We start from the raw sequence: 17,641 nt of genomic DNA on the forward strand, positions 1-17,641 counted from the left end.
ATGTTAATAGCATAGTACAGTTGGATATGTAGATAAATATTGTTAGGAATGTAAAAACAGCATATTTCAACATTTATGTCTGGTTAATTAACATTTATTGTGAATAACGTTACAATTTATCAATAACATCAGTGTGCACTCCTCCATGTACGATGCAAAGGTTAATGCACTGCCATGTGTTCTTGTTTAAATCTGGTCCAGCATATCATGGGTGAGCCTTTCAAATGTCATGCGAACTCTGTCTTTCAGTTGACTGTCGTTTACGAATGTCTTCTTTTATTATCTCCCATAGTGCATTGTCCGGTGTGGTGAGGTCTGGGCTTCGTGAAGGTCATGGCAATGGTGCTGGAAGGCCTCATGATCCAAGTCCAATGCAGCGGTTTTGGAAACAGTTCATTTAGCCAAAATTCAAAATGTGGTGGAGTGTCATCTTGTTAAAGTGTAACGATGTCAGCTATTCCTCTTGCCATTAATATTGGAAGCAACCACGTGTTAATCATGTGAAGATAGCTGTGCTGGTTCATAGAACCATTAAAGAAATAGGGGTAAGCAGATGGTCTGCCGTTATCCCTACCAAAATCATAACATGTGGCGCATTGCACTTGATTTCCTCATAAAAGTGCGGATTGTCTTTTGCCCAAAAAAAGATGTTACGATTTCATGAACTACGATGATAAATCACACATTCGTCAGAGAACTTAACGTTTTTTGATCATTTGCATGAGGGAGGCATGCGAGCAGAATTTTACATGTATACACACGTTGTTACAAGTCATAATCACTCAACTCATTCACTGAGGATGGCCAAAAACATGAAACATTCAAGTCATGTGGTCTAGCATGTTGCTATTCCTATATACCCAAATTGATATCATTAATTTTTGTTGTAGTCATGTGGTGTTGTGTGCATGTGGGCTTGCACAGTCAATTGTGGGATGCTTAATTCTGCAGACTGCTTACGGGTTGACTTCATTGGCAAATGTTCAATTGATTCCGCCACAGCAATACAAGTTTCAGTGTGATGCTACATGGTGCATCGAGAATACTTCCCGTTGAAAGGTTTTCTTCTCCCATGTGAATAACATTGGTCGTGATGGCGGCGGTTTTCCAAACCACACAACAAAGTCGCTCAAAATGTCTATCATTGTCTTCTTTGTGTTCTGATGTTTGTGAACCCACACAGAAGCCAACTACCAAACAATCCTCAACAGTGAAAGCGCTTGTATCTGCCATGGTTTAACTCAAGACTGTCACATCCTTCCCACACTAACTGATTGACATGTGCAGGACTCAGCTTATGGCAAGAAATAAAGAGTCGGTCTACTCAACAGAAAAATACAAAAAAATAAATAAAATACAAAAAACAGAAAAATTCATCGGTTTTTGTATTGTTTTGCATTCACAAAAATGATTATCTTCGTGTCTAACTGTACTATGCTATTAACATATAAAGGGACTTTTTGCCCATACTGTACATGAAATTCTTTCTACTGCAAAACTTAATTTAATCAAATTAGAAATGTAGAAAAAAAAAGGATTTGAAAATCTAGGTAAATGCAAAGAAATTTTGCCAACTAGAGAGGAAAATAATTTTAATTAAAATATGCACCTGCACCTGAAAAAGCAGATTAACACAAACTCTTGTGGTGCATTGAACAGATACAATAAAAATCTATATTATCAAATAACTGACAAAGAAGTAATAGAGAAGTAATTCAATAAAACATCAGCAATGAGAAATATGCAGACAGATCTTCAATCTAAGAAACACTTGATGGAATAGAAGTAGCAAGTAGTTCAAGCACAGAAAAACTTCAATTTGATGAAAATAATCAAACTTAATTAAATCGAAAGTCATCTTTGACAAAATAAAATAAGCTTAAATAACAGACTTAAAAAAAGGATTCTTTACGTAGCTTTGCTGTCAATTAAAACTAATCTGCAAAAGTAAAAAAATCCAATTATTGGTTTTTGCTGACAAAAATAAAATGCCATTTTGTGTCTATCATATTTGTAAAATGTGTTTTTAATAAAGTTTGGTTCTTTTAACATGCGAAAATAGTGTTTATTTTTTTATTAATAAAACAATCAATATTCACAAATACTGAATGTATCCTAAATTAAATCTATTACTGAAATATGTATCATTGCATAATTTTTTTTTAAAGGGAGAATAATTAAATCTTATAGTATGAGATTAACATGCAGTCTATTATTAAACTCAATCTACTGTTATTGTAATGACTGATGATATCAATTTGAAATTTAAAGTTTTGTTATGGCACATCAAACTAATTTGAAACAAAACAATTTAAAAACTTGCCTCAAAATGTTTTTAGATGACTTTGTCCATGTTTTCAAGAGGCACATTTTGGCAACTAATAACTGGGTATATAGGAATGTAAGAGTTTTCTTATTTTTTAAAAGGGCTAGTGCTTCAGGATGAATTTCTTTAAGGGAATATTTTTATTGGGCAAAACATATATGGATTTGAAAACGATGACTAATTACGGTTTGAAAGTTGGTGGTTGGAGCTTGTTGAAGATTTGTAATGTTGTTTTCATCAATGTAATAAAGGAACCTAATTATTTAATGTGTATCATCTTTAATAATGTCTGTTGTGTTACTTTAGTCAGTTTTAACTAGTTATGTTATTTTTGTTTTTATTTGCTAGCCATCTCATACTCCCAACTTCATCAACATTGAATATAGAAAAAAAGACCACAGCTTAATATACTTAACAATGAAAGATATATATATAAAAAAAAAAAAAAAAAAAAAAAAAAAACAACAAAAAACTATATTAAATGACAACCCAATTTTAAAAATAAATAAACTGTCAGCAGTAAAATCAGCTAACTCCAGTATGAAAACAGCAACATCAGTCACTGAAAATGGTCAGGTCATGACGAATGGAAATATTCTGAAGTATGTTTTTTAGATCATTTATTATATAATTTGCTTCTGCGTGTCAGTACAAACATTTAAATTTTGAATTTAACTCCATCATATAATCATTTCAGATATAAAACAATTTTTGAGCTGTAAATGGTGTTCGTCAGTATAAAAATACTTTGTATATGCATTACAAACTGAAAAAAAAAACATCTTATAGGGCAAGAGGTTATTTCTTGATATGCTGCATACCTTCCTTTAGGTGCAATTTAACCAGGCATATATAGGCATTAAGCAAAGTACAAAGAATATTATATTACCACCAGGTTTATTATAGAAAAAATCAAATATCAGCAATGAGGTAGAATATTTGTAAAAATGCATAAAAAAATATAAGTTTAAAGGTTTAGGCTAGAATCAATATGCAAGCCAAAGGTACACAATTGCCTGGCATTGGATTTAGTATAGCACTTCGTATATAATTTTTAGTTATAAATAAATTGAGGGATAATAATAGGTCTATTCTTGATGAACATGCAGCTCTCAACAATATGAAAATATCATTTGGTCATATCTGTCATCAAATGACTTTTATGTAGAATAAACAGCTGCTACCAACCAACTGTTTCTAATAGTATTTTTCTCAGTACAAAACTTTTATGTTCAAATAATTTACTTAAAATGTTCAGATCTGATCTTTCCATATACCAAGTTTATAACAGAATTTTTTCTGTAATAAAGAACTATATTACCTTACAATTTTTTTTTTTACAGGAATGAAATGTTAAATTTCTTCCTTTTAGCAAACCTAAATGAATAGCAAAATCTAAAATGAATTTAGCAAATCTTAAATGAATATAATCAAAGCAATCAAAGTTTCAGAACTGCAATTATTACCTACTGTTAATAACATCCCTCAGTAAGCTACAATTTACTCAATGCAAATTGAAAATGTCTTCATATGTGAAAGATTACAGAGCATACTAACCTAAAAATTGAAATCCTTAACAAAATAATTAGTGTAGTTTCAGAAATATATCTCGATCAGTAAAATATGGTGTAATTCAGGGACTACATTCACCATAAAAGAATAACTTCACCATAAGAGACAACTTCCCATACAATAGGGAGGTTTTACCAGTTTCCAAACAAAACTATAATTATCTCTTTACAATGAAAATATAAATTATGCATTACATTGGAAAGTATTAAAAAAAAAACAAAGTTTCAACATTTGAATTGAAATTTCTTACTAGAGTAACAAGTTCACATATAAGGAAAGCTCCAATTGTAGCTTCTTCATGGTTGTCTTGAATATCTACATTAATAATATGTACAGAAGTGTTGTCAATAGGTGTACGTCCCTCCATATCTGAAATATAAAATTAAAAAAAAAAAATTTACAATAAATTAACAAAGTAAAATAATAAAAATAATACCACAGGTAGAATGGTTATTAAAAATTATTTTTTAATTTCAGCATTGGAAAATCAATGCGAATAAAGAAATAAGTAATATTACAAATTATTTTTAATGCTCAAATGAAAAAAAGTTTTTATTGAATGTACATTTTCAAGTTTATTTTTAAGAAATAATGAACAAGAAGACTGTTGATAACTAATAAAATGACTGCTGAGATGCTCATTTTGTGTTTTAACTTGTTTGTTTCTTTAGAACTAACCAGTTTTCTTCTTTATATCATTAATTAAGACATGGTGAACCTACCTACACTAACCCAATTACTGTCACAGACACACTAATGCAAAATATATTTCCAATATATTGTTGATAAGAGACATGCAATATGTCATTTAATAAATTTCAGGAAAATTATATGAAAACAGCTAGAGCGTAAATCTCTTTCAAACTGTTCAGAATAAAATGGGGAATTTTATCCCTTCTTTAAACATGTCATATATACAGAGCTGCTGCTATTCAGTTCAAAGGGAAACAGTGCACTACTAAGTAGGCTTACCATATGTCAAGGGTTGCAAAAATGTCTGGGGTTTGAGAACTTTATGACTGGCAAGGATTTTTTTTAATTTCAGACCTATATGTTCGACATCGTGTTTTTAAACATTCTCTTACGGCTGTTTCAGAATACTGATATTTCATGTTTTTGCGTGGGACATCTGCTCCTGTTGAGAGAGTTTTTTCGATTATGAGGAACATCTGATCTGCAGAAAGGGGTAGATTTTCAGTATCTACTGTTAAACATCTGCTAAATGTTAAAATTAATTCAGAACTTTCTTGTTGTGAATTTTATGATGTAATTAAAACAAACCATTCCTGGAAAAAGTCATACCTAGTGAAAAATACAACTGAATAAATAAAGTTTAATGTTTCAGTAAACTGTTAAGCCTTTTAAGTAATTTTAAAAATATGTTCTGGGTTGGACCCAAAAAAAATATGGTAAGCCTACTGCTGAGGCTGCAACCGTGATCAGTCAAAAACTGGATGTCAATGAGGTGCTGTTGTTGGGTGCACTTGTACGCAAATTAGTAAAATGCAAGAAATGAAGATATTGTGTATATTCTATTACTTTACAGACCTATTTTACAGATTGCACATTCTTTACTTTTTTATGAACTTTGTCAACATCAACAACCCTTTTTTAATATCAGAAGAAAAGTTGTTAAAGTTCCAATGAATTATTAAATATCATTGCAGGCGGCATCAGAGGTATAAACACAGCAATGAGACTTCAAAATGAACTTCTCTGAATTAAAATCCACCATAGAAAACACAACATGCTAAGTAGGGTAGATGCAGTACATAAAACTCTCAACATGAGCTCACCTACTATTTTGATCAGGATAGCCGGCTATCCTGCACACATGCTATTGTATAAAAGTACTTATGGATATTGTAACAATTGCTGGTTAGCACTTAGTTACACAAAAAGATGGCAGCTGTTGCCAGCTGGCCACATTACATTGGTGAATACCAATTACATGTTTGCATGTTCTACAAAGATTGGATGCATACAGCCAATTAATATTTGGAAATTCTGATATTGTTCAATTGGTAAACTGATAAAACCAGGTACCAAAATTACCATACAGAATTAATCATAAGTGAGAAAGAAAATTGGCGGCCTTCATAGTGCGAGTGGTAGCTTCTTGGCCTTTCATCCAAGGTACTGGGTTTGAATCCCAGTCAGGCATGGCATTTTTCATACACTACATTTCCATATCTCATGCACAAGCTTATGTGGCGATATCAAGCAAAAAAAATCTCTTAAAAATGATGGATGATTATTAGACTAGAGTATCAAATTTACATGATAATTATTTAATTATTAAATGTAATTAAATCAATACTAAAATTAATTTAATCTTTGGCCTATATTTAAAATGTTCATAATCACTCAAAAAAGAATGTTGTTTTAATACTCTGGCTGTTTGCTTATGCTTATAAAAATCATTAAAGTAATGGATAAAAAAATAATTATAACTTACATTCAATTACTTGATCGTACACACGTTCTTCACAAGTTACAACAATATCAAATTTCTCTTTACATAGTTGAAACCTTTCTGGTCGAGGTTTGATTCTCCGATTTCTGTCAATCATGTGTAATAAACCATTTTGAGTATAGCTAAAAGTTTAGTCAAGATCAAAACAGTAACTTCTCTCAATAAAACTACTTATATATATTAAACCAATTATTTTATGTAGTAAGGGAACTATTTTAGAAACTTATAAATAAATAACTAAAAAAAAAGTGAAAGAAAGCTTGTTATATTCTTTCACTTAGAACTATAAATTGTAAAACCAAGAATTTTATTAATTACTTTGCTGGCTGTACAGAAGTCTATTTTCACATGAACATTCATGTCGCTGACATGATCATATGAATTGATGATGCCAAACTTAAATGTCTGGGTTCTTGTACGACATATAGGATGCATCACACAGCCACTAATCCAGCAAGGAAAAAATGTGCATTCAGTATTAAGCTGTTACTACTACTACTAATTGGTAGAATTACAAAGAAAACTGGTCTGAGGCATGCATATATATCATTTAATGCTCATATATCTCTCCAGCTGTGAATATTTTGTATTAAAAATCAAGAATATTAAATCCAGAAAAAAGTATTAAAAGTTATTCATAACATAAAATAATGCATAAGATAACTGTATACACACATACATAATTACTAATATGAATGATGCAATAAACTTATTTTTAATAAATTGCATTCTATCAGGAAAATATACTTATTAATAAAAATAAAATTCTCAATTTACTTACTGCTTGATACTTTCCTTTTTCTTTTCTTTCTATAAAGTGCTTACACAGAAATCTCTGCTTGTAAAGAGTTAAAACGTAGAGGTAAATAACCTGGCTGTTTGTATATGTTTATAAAAATCATTAAAGTAATGAATAAAAAAAAAATTATAACTTACATTCAATTACTTTATCATACAGTCGTTCTTCACAAGTTACAACATCAAATTTCTCTTTACATAGTTGAAACCTTACGTTCACTCATTAAGTTTTCTTCCTTAAATATACCTTCATTTATTTTAGCATCGCTTATATTAGGGAATTTGTTTTACAGCAACTGAAATCCTGCACCATTACGATCCATTGCTTTAACAAAATTTTTGAAAAACCTAGCTTAATGTGTAGTGATGGATAAACTTTTTCTGTTTTATTAATGCCTGATTAACAATATCTCACTGACTAACCATCTCGGTCAGTGACATTAAAATATATAGATAAAACAAAGATCTCCTCCGTAAAAGCACAAATATGGCAGCAAGTAAATTATGAATTTCATTTTTATAAACAAAAGTCTATTTTTATGGTATTTAGTAACCCTGTTTTTATTAAACAGTAAACTATTTTACATTTTAACTTCCTTGCTTCTATGTGGGCTGTCAAAATATTGATGGAGCTGCAGTACTCAGCAGACAGGTTACTTATACATATATGGCAGGAGACATGCATTACTTCATACATATTTTTTATTCTACATTCATGAACAAACATTTTTAACACCTACATAAAAACAAACCTGTCAAACTTACATTTTGTGAAAATAAAATAATTAACCAATTAAAAGTGCAGTGAAACAAATGGACCAATTTGTCCAACAAAATTACATTAACAATAATTACACTGGTCAATAAAATCTAATTTTTTGTTTGTTAAATGAGAGTAAATGGCTGATTCTTATAGTACTTTTTATGCTAATTTCATATATGTTAATAAATTTTTTCTATTGCACTCAGTTTTTTGTAATTTAAATTTCTTTTGAAACAAAAAATGTATGATGAATATAATATGACAATACATTACATGCATTTTGTACTAGCCTAAAATCTATTTCTTTTAGATTTTTGCTTAGGTAGATCCCTCTTTAGATTCCAACAGTAGTCAACTAACATTTTTGGGTTCCATTTTCCCTGGTATCATGTTTCAATTGTATATATCTCCTGGTGAATGCATTCTTCAATTCACCACTGATAAAAAATTCAAATGTGAATGTAAGAAATGGATTTTGAGTGACATGCTATAATCAAGTTCTTTGAAGTTTTGAAGTTATTTACTTACAAGTTCTCTGTAGTTACTGGCTTTATGATTTCGAAGGAAGTTGTTTATCACATTTTGAAACGATTTATATGCAGCAATCTCCAAGTCATTCAAACACCAGATCGCTCATTAGTTTTCTTATTTATGGTCCACCAAATATACCTTCCTTTATTTTAGCATCGTTTATATCAGGGAATTTGTTTTACAGAAACTGAAACTCTGCATCATTACGATCCATTGATTTAATAAAATTTTTGAATAAACCTGGCTTAATGTGTAGTGACAGAAGATAAACTTTTTCTGGTTTTACTAATGCCCGACTAACAACATTCTTCTCTTCTACAGTCAGTACCTCTCTCTTTGCCCACTATACTTTTACGTAATGGTTTTTCCTGTCCCTGCTATCACACTTGCACAAAAAGCAACAGAACTTAGTGTTTCCAAGTTGTAGTCCAAGTAAAAGCGCTATTACTTTCAGATCTCAACAAATATTTCTCATACTGAATCCTGTTCAATACAAGTTTCATAAGATCCTTTACATGAACGCCTGTATGCTAATCATAATGATGGGTATTTATTTCCAATGTGTAGAACAGCTTTCAAGGTAAGCTTTTGATGAGTCAATAAAAAGTTGCCATTCGTCAGGATGGTGCATATGTCCCAAAGCTTCCAGTAAAAAGTCCACATCATTACATACCGTGTACTTAGTTTTCGTACTGAGAGAAGAAATGTTCAAATTCTGTCTGTCACAGAAAGCACTTATTTTAGTGTTTGGCTGTAAAAGATACCATTCTTTCTGCTTGATTCTTTGATAAATTTAGATCACGAACCATATCATTTAATTCTGACTGATTAATCAAATGGGATTCAGTACATCTATTTTCTTCATCGCCTGATGAGTCAGCACAAGATTCTACACCTTCATCTACGTTCCACGTTTCTGGTTGGACTGGAATTGGAAGCTCTTGGCTATGTGGCACTAGCCACATGGCAGAGGAAATATCAGAGTATTTAACAGTATGTCTAGTTTTAGCTGCTATCCCAGATATTTTTATTAGACAAAAATAACAGTCTGTGGTATGATCCTTCGGTTCTCCAAACCATTAGAGTTGCAAATAGCATGTGATGAGATCCATTTAGTCAACCAGTCAACAATGTTACATAAGAAGCACAGCAAGTATGGAGGAGCCCAAAATTTGTCCTGATCAGCTAATTTACATTCAAAATACAGTTAATTCGACCTTTTTATCAGTGAAGATATTTCTTTTCTGAAACTTCAACATTACCTCACCACAGATGTAGCAGAAATTGTATGAATTAATGCAACTACGAGGCATTATTAATATATTACAATAACTAATATTTTTTTAAAAAATTAACACTCTATAAACATAGCTGAATGTTACACACACGAGAACTTGCACTTGAATGAGAATTAAAAATATTTCGCTGTAGTCTGCAGGACAGATTGTAAATATAATAACAATAGAAATAACTAATGAGTGGATGATATGTTTATAGTAAGATGAAAATAGAAAGAATGAGTCAATTCTTGTTCATTTTAATTAGTGTGTAAATAATAAACATGATGACTAATGTTACCAATGTGACAACAATTAAGGTACTGCAATAAATAAACAAAAGCTATTTAGTTGATAAATGATATAATAAAATACGTTCACAAAATGCTATGCTTTGTAGTTCATGCATGATACTACCTGAAAATTAGAATGGTAGTTACATAAAAACTAAGCTTGATAGAAAAATTCTTATTTCATACTTGTATATTTTTCATACAGATGAAAAATACAACAAGAATCAGTTATTTACTCTCATTTAACAAAATCATTGTTGATCAGTGTTACATGACAAGAGAGTTGTAACTATTTATATCTCCTGCATTTTCCAGCCTAAATAATTCACTTTTGGTTACCTAAAAAATATGTTCTTTTACAATATGTATGACGTTAAAAGAAAAACTGATTTTTTGATACAACAGGGGGCTGAAAAATAACTGATTTAATTTTATAAAGAGAGAAATAAAATATACAAAACTCTAGGGTAGATTATACTAGATATATAAATTTTATAACTCCTTTTGTTTGATAAAAATCCTTTCTTAAAATATTTCATTGCCTATGACAGAAATCCTAACTTCATTACTTTCAGAATACAATTGGTACAATTTGCACAATTCACCATGTTTACATAACAACAAAACAAGGAATAAATCATTTATAACACATTTTATAATAAAATTTATAATGGTTAAATGCAATAAATAAAAATGCAGAAGGCTATAGAATACATTTCTTTTTATAGATTTGTTCAGTATACTTTTAATTCTTATGTTGAGCCTACAAACAAATTAATTAGAGTTGTTACATCCCAACCCTGTAGGGGAAGACAACCGTCTTGTAACGTTTCTGACTGCCACCCCCTCCATTCATAGCCCTGATGGACTTTAATGGGAGTCTTCTTTCACCCTCTAACTTTTTACATCTCACAGTAATCAGCCAGGACTCGTTGGATGCCATCGATGTAAATGCCTCAGTAGACATTTACATCGATGATTTTCAAAGTCAGCTTTTGCCTTTGCTGTAGGCCTCATCCGAACATCTTGAATGTCATATTTCACTGTTCTCTGAACTAGCTAACTGAGTTTGTGGAAGCACGAACCCCGTGCTTACAGTTGTTACAATTACATTCATTCTACTAACATTAACATTTTAGATATTCAGGAAATAAATTAGTTTACAAATATGATTTTGTAGAAAATTTCTTCCAGTGTAAAATGGTACAAAAAGTATTAAAGTGAATATCACTGATAATCTAAATAGTTAAAAATAAGAGTTTATGTCAAAATTTTACAAACTTACACTTTTGAACCTGGTTGGTAGCTACAAAAGTTAAAAATAACTTCAAAATTTTGCAGATTTTCAAAGGAATTACAAATGAACTTGATTTTTTTATTAATTTTATGGCAGTTGGTGAATGAATACAGGTGATGAAAACAAAATGATGTCAAATAAGGCGCAAGCCTGGGAAGCAGATCCTTGTATTGGTGTGGCAATGACTCTCCATGTTAGGAGGGTTAATACATAAACAAAAACAGAAAAGTTATTTAACAACTGATAATGATATTAAAAAATATTTGTGACAAATTAATGATAATAAATAATGTAACAACTAATCATATTAATTATCAAAATTATAATGTATGCATTTGTACCTACAGAGATATCATTTGTACATTTGGAATAATGCAGCTCTAAAAATTTACAAACTACTTTTACATTTATAACAAACACAGTAAGTGTATGAAGGTTGTCCTGAAAATAATATTGATTTTATGGTAAAAACTAAAAGATTTCTGAACAAAACTTTTTATTTAGGATAAACTAACCTAAAACTACTTTTCTACACAGACATTGCGTATGTTTAAATGCTTATATTATGTCTGATGAGTTTTCTTAATCCATCACTGTCAGTTGATAAAGATGAAATAGCAACGTTATCTTCAAATCTTTATCAATTTCAAAATGCTTTCTTCTCAAAAAATCTTTCAATGTAATTAGGTAATAGTCACTAGGGGCTAGATTGAGGTTGTAGGCTGGATTATAATAAACTTTCTATCTGCTAAATTATATTAAAAAATAAATAGGAGTTTGGAGAACTCTAATTGCAGTTATGAGTACCTGTACCTTATAAACAGAGAATTAAGAAAAAGTAAAAAGGTTAGAAAGTAATCAGTCAGTGAGCTACCTTTTAATATTGTTTAAGAAAAGAAGGAGATCTAATACTGTGGTAGATGTAGATTCCTTGTGACAGATCAATCAATGTTTACATAAGAAAATATTTCTTTAGTTAAATTATGTTAAAAATTAAATTATTCAGTTTAATTTTCAATTAAATACAGCAGGAATCAACAGAGAAAAATTTTACTGCATGAGGGGTACCCAAAAATATCCAGAATCGCATTGTGCTGGGCAGAGTTTCCATAGTACACAGTTCCCCTGCTAGGACAGTGTCAAGCGAATTATTTTTTTGAACAGCAAATGGCTGTGAAGTTTTGTTTCCAGGTCGAAAAAACTCAACTGTATGAGCAGTTTTTGTGTATCAAAAAAGGTGAAATGTCGACTGATTACCAATCTTATTCTGGACATCCTTCAACTTCCTGAATGGATGAAATGTCAAAAAATTTGAGCAATTGTTTTTTCCCCTCCTCCTAGGGCCAGACCTGCACTTAAGCATAAACACGACCCTGGGGAGTGCCTTTGCCTCTAACCCCAGAACGGGACCACAGTAGGCCCAGCTATGTTGTTCCCAGCCACCCCGCTCCAGAAGCCGGGACTCGGTCCTTTGCACTTGCCTTAAACAGAGGAACCCCTGCCAGGACTCAGGGTTTCAAGAGTCCCACTGCTTCATCACCACCAACCATCCATAAAAGCATGGATGAATGGTATCCTCCCCTTGCTTCTCATTCTTTTTCCCTCAATATCCCCATTATGTATTTTGATATTTCTGCAAAGTTTTTTGGTCCTGTGAGCATTGTAGATACTATATTCTGTGTGTTTAGTCTTCCCTTCTTTCATAGTCATTCCTTTGCATGATCCACCTCTGGCACTCAAAGGCCACGTGCTCCAGAGTATCTCTTTCACCGCAATAAGGGCATGTGTCGTCTTCTGCCCTCTCCCTACTATGCAGATATACTGTGAACATACCATAGCCGGTCAGGAATTGGGCAAGCCAAAATTTAGCTCACCGAATCCCCTCCTGACTCATGGACCTACCTCTCTTATCAACTGGTATGTCCACCTACCCTTAATCGATGTGTCCCACGTTGTCTGCCAATCGCCCTTCATCTCTTCCACAGCTACTTATCTCATTCTTCCTTCATACAGCCTTGTTCTCATTCTCACCAGCTGCTGTAGAGACGGAATACCCTCTACCACTAGGATATCCTTGGGTAGACACCGATGAATATGCTGAAGCTTCAGCATATTCACTCAAAATAGCTATTTTGAGTGCAATGGGTCTCTGTACCCCCTCGAGTAGCCTTTGTTTCTTCTCACTTCTATCGCTCTCCTCCACTCCAGTACGCCATACATTATCACGAATCCCATGATGTGAGCATACAGTTCACGTTTTGAAGCATGCGATCCCGCCATATTACCCAGCCTTTATTTACTGCCTTACAGCAAGTTTCATTGATGTTAGCTGTAAACAATCTTCTATTGTCCAGCCAAAAACCTAGGTGTTTATGGTTTTTTACCTGCCAGTCCCCCACTCTGATTGGTAGTGGCCCAATACTGCGCCTTCCTACCATCACTACTGGTCTTGTTTTCTCTCTGGTCAAGTGCAGCCCCTTCGCCATCTTTCATTCTTGCATCATTACAATTGACTCACTCACAGTGCCAGTGACCCCTTCCTTTGTTCTTGCCGATACCACAAGGGCTATGTCGTCAGCAAATGCTATTGGTACTATTCTTTCTGGGTATCTCAGCCGCAGTATATTATTAAATACGAGGTTTCAAAGGATCGGCCCCAGCACCAATCCCTGGGGCACCCACATGTGTTACCTTGAATTTCAATTTCACCTCTCCTGTCTGATATATGAGATACCTATCCTGTAGGTAACTTTGAATGGATCTCCTTAAATATCCTGTAACTTTTCTCTCCCTCAGCATCCGGAAGATGGCCTCCCAGCTGAGTGAGTTAAACACATTTTGCACATCTAAGAGCACGACCACTGAAATTCTTCTTGTTCTCCAGGTCCCTTGTGCAGCTCTATCCACTAATTCCATCATTTTGCTCAATGCGTAAGTTGTTGACCTCCCTTGTCTGAAGCCATATTGCCTATCACTAAATTCTTCCTTCTCGTTAATTTCTTCTCCCAGGTGCACTTCCAACATACGTTCATAGAGTTTGCACAGACTGTTTATCATGCACTATGGTCTATAAGATTCAGGCACTTCTTCTGTGCTGGGTTTTTTAATTAGCATCAGTTGTGCTTCCTTCCAGCTTTCAGGAATATGTTCATTGCTCAATATATTATTCATTACATCAAGTACCTCTTTTGGGGCCACCTCTACAAGGATCCAGAAAATCTCCACAGGGATGCCGTCCAGACCTAAGCTTTTATGCAGTTTCATTTTCCTTGCCGCATTTATCAACTCGTGCATTTCAAATAGATCTATTTTATTCACTGCTATTTCTTCCCTTTCTGGGTCTTCCTGTGTCGGAAACAAAACTCTAACACAGTCTGGCAGCTGTTCCTCTGTCAGTGCAGGAAGCCTCCGGCCCAGCCTTCCGAACACCAACCGGAAACCTCTCCCCGAGGGGTCTTGATCCATGCTCTCACAATTCCTTCCAGCTGTTCCTTTTGGCTTTCTTAATCGTCGCTCTATATGCATCTCTGGCTTCCATATAATTCTAGCGTGCCTCTCTACTGCATTCCAGATCATTCCTTCTACTCAAACTGAAAGACCCTCCTTAAAATCCAGGATGCTTTGCACAGCTGATTTAACTCCTGGTTCCACCAATATGCATGATGTCTTGCTGGTATGCTTTCTCCAACTCTGGACCGTAAACATTCATTGGTTACTACTTCTGTCAACTTCACTCCTACAAGTCTAGGTCCTACCCTTCTGGCAAACTGTGCACAGTCTCGTTTGGATGTTACTACCCTCTGATTCTTCTCTTGTCCTACCATCACACTCGTTTCAAATGTAATAAACAAATGGTCGTAGAAACTATCCAAGTCCATTACCTTCCAACCATGATAGCGACTAATATGTTCTTCCATCACAAACACCAAGGGTACGATTGAGACTCCCCGTGCTCAAATGACACTTCCTCTCTGTTTATGTACACCAGACCCCACACATTGATCTTATCGCTAAGGTATGCACCATGCAGATTGCTTGTGCCTCCTGAGAATTTGGGAGACTTTGCATTGAAGTTTCCCACCAATAATATACTCTTTCCTCTATTCGTCTCAATTTCTTTGCCTAACTCAGAAATGTTATAAAATCATTAATGCTTGTGTTCAAGGAATGGTAGCAGGAAAATAGTACCACTCCCAGGTCCGCCCAGACAAAGCCCTCCGCCGATCCACTTGCAGTTATCGCTATACCGGCAGCTGGGAATCTGATCCCTGCATCTATCAGTTCGTCTACTTTTCATATTTCCCCCACCACCCTTGAGATGATTGGTTCTAACATTAATATCATATCACTCTCTTCCTGATGGCCATCTCCCAGCAGAGGTCCATTGCCGGCCTACTTCTATTTGTGTTGAATTGTAAGAACCTCATTTTGGTGGCTTACATGCCAACAATCTATGGCCCCCCCTTACAACACAAAGCGCATACTGACAGCTCTTCCCTGAGCCCTTCTGTAACCAGTCTCTTCTCACAATTATAACATAACTGGGATCTTTTTGTCCCTCTACAGTTCACCAACACATGCCCTATGCCCCAGCATCTGTAGCACCATTCTTTGAACTCTCTTATTTGCATCCTGCAGTTAACCCATTCTATCAGTATCCACTGTTCGATTAGTCTCTTTGCCGCCATCATCATGGTGATAACTGTACATTTTTTGTACCTCCATACGCTGGATGTATGGACAATATCTTAAAATCACCCATCTCCCCTATAACCTGCGCTATCGCATGTTGAATATCCAGCTCTATAGTTTCTGCTTCAATATCTTTAATATGTACCAGTGTTTTGCAACCTCCTCTTGTTTTAATATTCACCTGGAGGTCCGCTGCCATGGTTCTCAATGTTGTTTTCAACCCTTCTGTTTTTTGCACATCTTTAACTCGCATTTGCAATTCTTCTCTTGCTCTTCTCAAACATAGGATCTCTTGTGCCTCCTCCCTTGTCACTGTCCTCTTCATTGTTTTCAGTAATCAGCATATGACCTGCCATCAGCCTTAATAACTATTGTTCTATTGTCTTGAATTGGAGGTGTTCTTCTCATTATTCTTTGTTTTTTGTTCTCTAGTTCCTCTCCTTCTGCTGACAGTATATATACTTCAACTAGGTCTTCAGACCCCCCTATACAAATGGCTTAATATCTTCCCGATTGCCAGACCATTGGTATAATTATGGTTGTTGCTTTCAATTCTGCTTTTATTTTCCCTAGAGCTCCCAAAATTCTAATCAAGAGATGCTTCTTCCCCTTCTGTGTCTGCATAGTTCTGTGTCTGCACAGTATAAATCCTTCTGCTGGTGACTGGGGTATCACCTACCATAACAACAGTATCATCTTTTGTTACGATGCTGGGTTTTATAATTTGTCTCATCATTGATTCTGTAGTTGTGTCTTCTTTGTTTTGTCTTTTCGCTAAGTCAAAAAACTGACCAACAACTCCTTCAATTGGCTTCAATCAGCAATTCAATTGCCTGAGAAGTTGTGCTTGAAGACCGATAACGTTACTGAATAATGAGAAGTTGTTTGGAGTAACTTGGAGCTCAGTTAAGCAAATTTTATCAGAAGATTTGGGGATGAGATGCAACACTGCAAAATTTGTACTTCAGCTCCTAACTGCCCAGCTAAAAGGTCACTTGGAAGCATGCCATGCTTTGAAAGAACAGTCCCAAATCGAACGAGTTTTTTTTCCAAGTTCACTATTGGTGATGAATATTTTGGGGCTTGGTTACAACCCAAACAACAGCCAAGCCAGTGAAAGACAAAAGCCTTGCCAAAAGCTTCTCAAGTGAAGTCAATCAAACATTAAGACAATAGTCATTTGTGTTTTTGATGTGAGAGGAGTATTTGCATTTGAAATTTGTTCCACTAAGTCAGACTGTTAACCAAGGTTTCTACTTGGAGGATCTAAAAAGATTGTGCAACAGTTGTGGCAAAAAAGGTCCAATTTGTACCTGTGATGATAGTATTTATGAATAAACCGTGTAGTATTTAAATGCAGTTAAAAGAGAATGTAAATATCTTTTCATCGTTAGAAAGATAGATACTTACTTTGAAGTCATTGAATTTCATTCATATTTATTTATTATTTACATATACCAGGTTACAGAGTAACAGCACAGTGACAGATGTCAATAATATTCTGCAAAGATGCCAAGGCATCTGTGTGCAGTCTGGTGTGTAAGTATAAATGTACTGGTAAATGTGTACTCTTGAACAGACTCAAGCTAACCACTCCTGAGATGTGTGGTTAATTG

General features: G+C 33.9%; 1 protein-coding gene across 2 annotated transcripts in view; it reads right to left on the bottom strand.

Annotated features, from left to right (window-relative positions):
• Positions 1-17,641, bottom strand: part of Ssu72 (Ssu72 CTD phosphatase) — a 41,017-nt gene that overhangs the window by 1,463 nt on the left and 21,913 nt on the right. For both annotated transcript variants that reach the window (XM_075358603.1, XM_075358604.1), the window contains exons 4-5: positions 6,357-6,496; positions 4,149-4,267 (exon numbers count right to left, since the gene is read on the bottom strand). In XM_075358603.1, coding sequence (XP_075214718.1) covers positions 4,149-4,267; positions 6,357-6,496 — 259 coding nt within the window. The remainder of the gene's footprint in view (positions 1-4,148; positions 4,268-6,356; positions 6,497-17,641) is intronic.

Source organism: Lycorma delicatula, chromosome 2, assembly GCF_047948215.1.
Source record: "Lycorma delicatula isolate Av1 chromosome 2, ASM4794821v1, whole genome shotgun sequence".
NCBI classification, from domain to species: Eukaryota; Metazoa; Arthropoda; class Insecta; order Hemiptera; family Fulgoridae; genus Lycorma; species Lycorma delicatula.